The 8,110-nt window shown below is 38.8% G+C and overlaps 1 protein-coding gene across 1 annotated transcript; it reads left to right on the top strand.

Moving 5' to 3' along the window:
* The first annotated feature begins 272 nt into the window (after positions 1-272).
* On the top strand, positions 273-2,839 carry LOC139755485 (uncharacterized). The gene has a single exon (XM_071673823.1). The coding sequence runs from the start codon at positions 411-413 to the stop codon at positions 2,067-2,069; it is 1,659 nt and encodes a 552-aa protein (XP_071529924.1). The 5' UTR covers positions 273-410; the 3' UTR covers positions 2,070-2,839.
* Positions 2,840-8,110: the final 5,271 nt, after the last annotated feature.

Raw genomic sequence — 8,110 nt, 5'->3', positions numbered from 1 at the left:
AGGTTGACACCTAGTGCAACATTTACAAGAGATGGTAAGGTCGACACTAATTTTGGTCATATCCCAAACACCACATCTACCAGGGTCATTTATATACTCCATCTCTGGTGTAACTTCTATGAATATCTGAGACTAACGTATGCTTCGTTCGTGAACTTTAGAATTGTTACAAGGTTCATCATGGAGGGCAAAGCGGCAAATAAAATTCACATGCTGACGTGCACAGGTGTTAGAAACGCTTTGTCAAATTGATTATAGTACTGTGAAGCATGTAAGAGAAACAACATGAACGTTAACATTGCAGAGGCTTCTTAGAGGAGTTATTTGGTTCAGCACACATTACTACAGAAGAGAATTACGGTGCTAAGAAATTTTCCAACATAAGAATAAGTTTTGTACTGCACATAACAATGCATACAAAAGAGGAGCTATATCATTGTGCTCAATGCAAAAAAACTTTCTCAAAGAAGAGGTTTTTAGTGCTGCACATGAGAATTCATACAAGAGATAAAGTACATGAATGTTCGCATTGCCAAAAGGCCTTCTCAGAGAGGAATTATCTAATAAAGCATATGGAAGTTCATAGAGGAGAGAAATATGAATGTTCGTATTGCAAGAAGACCTTTGCGCAGAGTAGTGCTTTATTGCAACATACGAGAGTACATACAGGAAAGAAAGCATATGAATGTTCGCATTGCCAAAAGACTTTCTCACGAAGGTGTTCTTTGGTACTTCACATGTGTATTCATACAGGGGAGAAATCACATGAGTGTTCATATTGCCAGAAAACCTTCTCACAGAGAAGGTATTTATTGGATCATATAAGAGTTCATACAGGAGAGAAACCATATGAATGTCCACATTGCCAAAAGACCTTCGCATTAAGGAGTGCTTTAGTGCCACACATACGAATTCATACAGGAGAAAAGCCATATGAATGTTCACATTGCCAAAAAAGGTTCTCAAATAATAGTGCTTTAGCGCAGCACAGAAGAATTCATACAGGAGAGAAGCCATATGAATGTTTACATTGCCTAAAGACCTTCACACAGAGCAGTGCTTTATCCCAGCACATGATAATTCATACAGGAGAGAAGCAGTATGAATGTTCAACGTGCCATAAAACCTTCTTATTGAAGAGTCACTTAATGGGGCATGAGAAAGTGCATACCAAAGAGAAACCTTATGAGTGTTCATATTGCCTAAAGACCTTCGCACATAAGAACACTCTAGTGATGCATATAAGACTTCATACAGGGGAGAAGCCATATGTATGTTCACAATGCCAGAAGGCTTTCACTCAGAGTGCTACTTTAGTAAAACACTTGAGACGTCATTTCGGAAACAAACCATTTAAATGTTCACTGTGTCAAAAGTCTTTTATTCAGAGGGATCACTTAGTAAAGCATATGAGAGTTCATACAGGAGAGAAACCATACAATTGTTCACAGTGTCAAAAGGCTTTCTCACAGGAAAGTACTTTAGCAAAACATATGAAAATTCATACAGGAGAAAGACCATATGAATGTTCACATTGCCAAAATTCCTTCTCTTATAAACATGCTTTAGCACGGCACATGTATATTCATACAGGAGAGAAGCCATATGAATGTTCACAGTGCCAGAAGGGCTTTGCAGACAGACAAACTTTAAATCAGCACTTAAGAATTCATACAGGAGAGAAGCCATATGAATGTTCACACTGCCAAAAAACCTTTAGACAGAGGGGTACTTTAGTAAATCATATGACAATTCATACTAGAGCATTGCATATGCATATTCAGAGTGACAATTCCTTCTCCCAAAATAGTACTTTGGTGAAACATGTGAATGTTCATACAGGTGAGAAGCCTTTTGAACGTCCACTGCATCAAACATATAAGGAACAATTGATACCTCAATCAAGATTGAAGAAGTCTAGTAATCTAGAGGGAGTGAAACAGGAAGATGATTGTGGTTCAGAATCTGTTATCAAAGTGGATCATTGTCCAGAACTAGCCAGTTTTGTCCCTCAATTGTGCATAAGGGACCACACTGACATTATTAAGGAAGAGTTTTCAGGTTTATAAAGTGAATCATAGTGTTGAAGGAGGAAAAAAAAGCTTTCAGAAATAGATATAGATTTATTGACCATAACAAACACAACCAGTCATCGAATCATCATACAGTGAAGCTTCGAATCTTGGTTAACCATTTGTGACTGAACTTGACAACTGATCCATTGATAAGACATATCTTGTGTGTTCAGTGAAACATTGTATGAGCTTCATCCTTACTCAAAATCTGTTTGTAAATATGAGAAAGGAAATTACTACACCTTGTGATGACATACTCTTGTTCTTAATCATTTTGCTACGAATTTTGCTCCTGACAACTACAAATGTTCTGCCATTCATGGAGGAACAGGGTTATTTCGTATCTGCTAAGTAAATGTGGTAACTTGGCTACTGTATTATTAAAGTAGAATTCGTAATTATTTTCAGTGATAAGCGTCAGGTTTGTAAAACACCCTTTGCAGTACTCTTGATTGTTATGATCTGCTTGCTTTTCTAGTTTATATTTTCGCCTACCATCGGTGTATGTTTACATATTAAGTGCTGCTATTTATATTAATAAATGATCTGACTCCTACCCACTGTTTCGCGCCTGTTCCGTTACTATCGTATTATATAAAGTAACATTGTAATTGGATGACCAAACCATAAAAGAAATAACCCTTGATTGGCCTTTATCTCTTCCATTTTGGGAAAGTAATGATATGAGAAAATTTCCAGAACATCCGCCACCACCGCCAGATCCTGTACCTCTGTCATTTTATACAATAAACAGCATATATGTATGTTGTGTTTTTCTAAACTCATGAAATATTTCAGTATCATGAAAATATGCAAATACTTCCCCATAACTACTTTTTGTGTAAGGGACAGTGCATTATGACCCCAACTGATTAAAATGATACTGAAACTGCTTTCGTCCCTTTGACTCATTTTGATAAAAGGTAGGCACTGTTTATACCCAGACTGTTATTATTCACCAATGTATCCAACCTATTGTTTGAATAGGGATTTTTTTCCTAATATCAATGGTGGCACAGTGAGCCAAGTCATCACGTTGCACCTCCTCCTAGCCTAGTTTATCTCATTGCTACACTTGCAGGGGAGATATAGGAATTCATTCCAGAAACTGACGTACTTTCTCATATGCAACACTCACAAACTCACTCAACTCCTTACTCTTTACTCCTTATTTTCTTGTTCTTTATTCAGTAAAATATTCTGGCAGCGTACAACTTGATTCTGTGGTGCCTCGGACGAAGTAAGCTAGATGTCCCCTTGAACGTCGTAAGGCAACTGGGACCAGCCTCATTTCTTCAGGCACTGCTTTGAGAACTAGCTCATTCTCTCTTCATTTCTGTAACATTCGTGGTCATAAGTCTGAACTCCCTTTTGTAGAACATCTACTACTGTTTGTTTGTTACGGGGAGATAGTTATAAACTCGTGTAGCCTTATCTATTAACCTTGTATTTCTGTACAAAGACAACTATCTTCCCTGATTTTGGAGAAAATTTAACAGAAAGGTTGGGCCAATTTACACATGTCTGTGACACTTATGAACAGGTGGCATGCCTGTTACCCGTGAAACTAGTTGCCAGTTCACCATTTGCTGTTCAGTGGTGCTTAGGTACTACTTAGCGCATTTCAGTCATTCTCGTATATCCAAAACATCTGTTGATTGAGCTTATGTCAGGTGTATGAACAGACCCAGTATCGTCCAACAAATAGCTAAGTATAGTATAACGTTTTCAGTTGATTGCACAATAGTGTCATAGATAAAGATTACTGTGGTATCTATACCACTTAGTCAATGATTGGAATCACCTCACGTCTGATGTGACTAGTCACATATGAAAAGAACGATCTTTTGTCATGTTAAAGAAATCTGTTTATTCATGTACAAATCAGGCATACCAACCAACCACATGTGCCACCATACCCTGTTCACTCATATCTGATAACTGTAGCCAAGAAACCTACAGCTCTTACTTTAACACTTATATATTTATAATTGTAAATTGCTTGCAATATAAGCAGCAAACTTGAGGAATAATTTCCGAAGCTAAAGAGGTAAAAATTAGCTTATAAAGTTTAACGTTATCATAGAAAATTAAAGTTGATTATAAAGTTTTAATAAACGATGAGTGACGTTTGAAGTAAACCCGAGCATGTAGGTGTGCTCAATCAACAAGTTTACTTGTTTTGTCTCAAAAAGCAATGGTGCCAACTGCAGGGACTCATACTGTAAATATTGATAATTATAATTTGCTAGTTTACGTATTTTTTTTACATTTGTATCTGGCTTTATTTTACATAACTTGAAGAAAAAATTTGGCAAATTTCGCCACGATGCGTTTTGCATTGGTCACTATGTTTCGGGAGATACAAGATCAATCAAATACCATTCCTCAAATGTTATACCACCTCTTATTTCGTTTTATTTCAAGATGAGGAAATTTTGAAAATGGAAAAATGGCAGGAAACTAGAGCATCGCGGGCCAGTCTGACGCCACTGCAACTTGCCATTATTTAAAGGTTTGTGGTGGTTTGTTTCACACTTTCTTACTCCAGTGTGATGATATTATGAAAATCTTTCATTACTGAATTAAAAATTCTTTGAAAGATAATCGGTACTGATACCCAGTGATGATATTTGCTCAGGACTCTCTCTCTCTCTCTCTCTCTCTCTCTCTCTCTCTCTCTCTCTCTCTCTCTCGTTTTATGAGTGGCATGTAAGCTATCATATGGATTCAGATTCAGCTTAGAGAATAACTGATGGAGACGACTACTGGCTGTCTTATTTCCGACTTTAGTAGTATGATGTAATAGAGTCGAGAGGTGTTGTGAACAGGTAAGGTTTACAGAGCCGTTGGATGAGTTATAAAAGTTATAACAATTGTCATATTTTCAAGTCTTAACCAGGAGTAATTAAATCTGATAATCATGAAATATCAAGAAATATTTTAGATATATCCTAATCACTGCAGTTCCTTGATATGTCTGACTATAAAGAAACCAATTAATGGCAATAAAATGTTGGCTAGGCTATAACACAGTGTGACTGTTGCCGTGTCTCCACACTCTGGGCGTAGATATTCCCGCTACGGCCAGTCATTGTTGTCTGGTAACCAAAGTGACTCCTCTCTCCATGCACACCCTTCCTGTTTGTGTCCATTAATAACAGCTAAGCTTTGTGTCTACCCAGCTATCAGATCTGAGTGAACAGGGTATCGTTCAGTCTCACGTTTCGATAAGTTTAACTAATCATCAGACAAAACAAGAAAAACAGTTGTGTCTGAGATTGTTCATGCCATGTTTTTGCTCATGCGTAAACACTCATACACACACACTACTGAAGAGCAATCACCTAAGTGATAGACAACATGGTTTTAAAGAAAGAAGGTCATGACTCCACGGGCCATCCCGGGATCGGACTGGCATGGGTTCGAATCAGCTTATACAAATCTCTGGTGTTCATCTTCCCCTCGGAGTTGGTCGACAAATGGGTACCGGGCTTAGGCTGGGGTGTTTGTATGAGTGATACGTGCAGGTAAAAGACATAGTACATATATACAAGGTTAAGAGCACGGGGCAACACAAGTCTCTTAACACACAAATAGTGATCATAAATAATGATCACAATCAAACCCTCACACTCCTTGTATTACCATCCACAAACAACTCAGAATCCTACTTCTCAAAAACCGACTTCAGAAACTCATGAAAAAAGCATCCACTCTCCCACCTTACCACTACTAAGCAACCCTAGGGCATCATCCTATTTCTTGTCACAACTTCACCCCATCCACCTTCCTGCATGTTCAAGACCAAATCACACAAATCATATTCACTATCCTTCCATCTACAGATCGTTTCCACCCATATCCTTGTCTCCTCCTCACCTATGACACACAAATCCTCTTTGTCAACCTCTCACTTATTCTCTCTCTCAAAACGATTTCAACACATCCTTTACACATTACCACACTTCTCTCTTACCCTATGACTACTTATACTTGGTCAACCGTTTCACACCGTATGTTGTTCTCAGATATTTCATTTCCAACATATTCACCCTCTCGTTTATTTTCATCTATGGCCCATGATTTTGCACCCATACAACACGGTTGGGACTGCTATTCTCCAAACATACCAATTTTCGCCCTCCCAGATAATGACCTCTTTTTCCACACATTCTTCAATACTCTCAGAACTTTCGTCCCCTCACCCACCCTGTGACTCACTTTCGCTTTCATGTTCCATTTCCTGCCATGTCCACCCCGGGTACCTAACACACTTTATTTCCTCCAAATTATCTCCACTCAAATCCACACCTCACCCTACTTGTCCCCATACCCTGCTAAACCTTGTCTTTATTCACATTTAAGTCTCTCCTTTCACACTCTCTTCCGAACTCGGTCACCAACATTAACAGTTTTTCACTTGAATTTGCCATCAGTACTATCATCAAAAAAAAAAAAGAGAGAGAGAGAAAAACTCACTTCTCAGCCCCCTTCATTCCCTAGTGACGACTCGCCCCATCTCCAAGACTATATTGCATGTACCTTCCTCACCGACCCATCTATGAATAAACAAATAGCCATGATCGCAGACCAATCTTCGTCTAGAACCACTCGCTCTTCTCTCTCCCAGCTTATACATGAGTCTTCCACCCTTGATAAACTTCTAGCAGCTGTTCTCCCACAGCATATATTCTTCAGACTTTCCACAAAGCATCTCTATGAACCCAATGATACGCTTTCTGCAGATCCGTAGATGTCACATACATAAACTGTTTCTTTAATATCTACCAAGCACATTCTTTACTGAAAACACCTGACCCTGTGCATGCCTTCACCCTCTCAATCAATACTCTCACACAACTTACCAGGTAGACTCAAGATATTTATACCTCTGTAGTTTTTAAACACATTACCTGCCTTTTACATGTATTCCTTCACTCGGGCACCTCAACATCCTAACTAACAATCAGTCACATAGTCAACTCCTTCCGTAAGAAATTCATATGCAATACCATCCACCTTGCGACATTTCATCTCATGCAAGGCTTTCACCATCTCCTCTCTCTGCACCAAACCACTCTCCTTGACTCACTCCGCATACCACGACTGAAGTATCTTACATTTGACACGCTGTCATCAAACATGTTCAACAATTCTTCAAAACACTCGTACCACCTCCTCCTCACTAGATCACTTTTCAAAATACTCGTATCATCTCCTCACATGATCACTACCTATTACCATTTTCCCAATGGCTCCCTTCACCGATTTTCCCATTTGTTCTGTTTTTCTCACCTTTTTGTTTTCTTGGCGCTACCTCGCTGGCGCAAGAGATGGCGATGCTGTTTCCTGGGAATGGATGAAGGTAAGCAAGTTTGAGTATGAACAGTCTGCCGAAGAAATTCCTTGAGACCCGACAGATGTTGGGTATAGGTACTGGTCTGGTAATGGTGGAAAAACCTCACTGCCAAACGTACGATAACTGTGATGTTGCCCACCTTAAAAGGGATCGTAACACTTTACTAGTCTTACACACTCCTAATGCCGTGTATGATGGAAAATAAATTCGGATTTTTTTTCTTTTCTTTACACACTCCTAATGTAATGTATGATGGAAAATAATTTTTTTTTTGTGTCATGTTTCAGCTGACAAGTAAAATGTAGTAAACTACCTACAGCATCTGCTTCCTTGATTATGTATGTATCACTGGAGAAGTCCTGATCTATAGGGGCACTTTAATGTGTGGATGACTAAGAAAATGACTGAAATCGGTGGTATTTTCTGTGGGTCAAACAGTTCCATTGACTGAAACGGTGTTTGAGAGTAGAAGATCCAAGAGGTTAACAGGACACGCTCGTCTATCCTCTTCGCAACCAACCACGAGGACCTCGCACTTGACCTTGCAGACCAGGGGCTTACGTTGATGGCTTATGTTAAACAAAGTGATAATTAACGGACATATCTATATTTCAGCAAATGTGCGTGTTTACGTAAGACCTGCCGGATTCCAAAAAATTGATCCATATGTGAC

The sequence above is a fragment of the Panulirus ornatus genome, chromosome 19 (assembly GCF_036320965.1).
Source record: "Panulirus ornatus isolate Po-2019 chromosome 19, ASM3632096v1, whole genome shotgun sequence".
Lineage (NCBI taxonomy): Eukaryota > Metazoa > Arthropoda > Malacostraca > Decapoda > Palinuridae > Panulirus > Panulirus ornatus.
The sequence above is the reverse complement of the archived record's forward strand: the minus strand, read 5'-3'. Positions and strand labels throughout refer to the sequence as shown.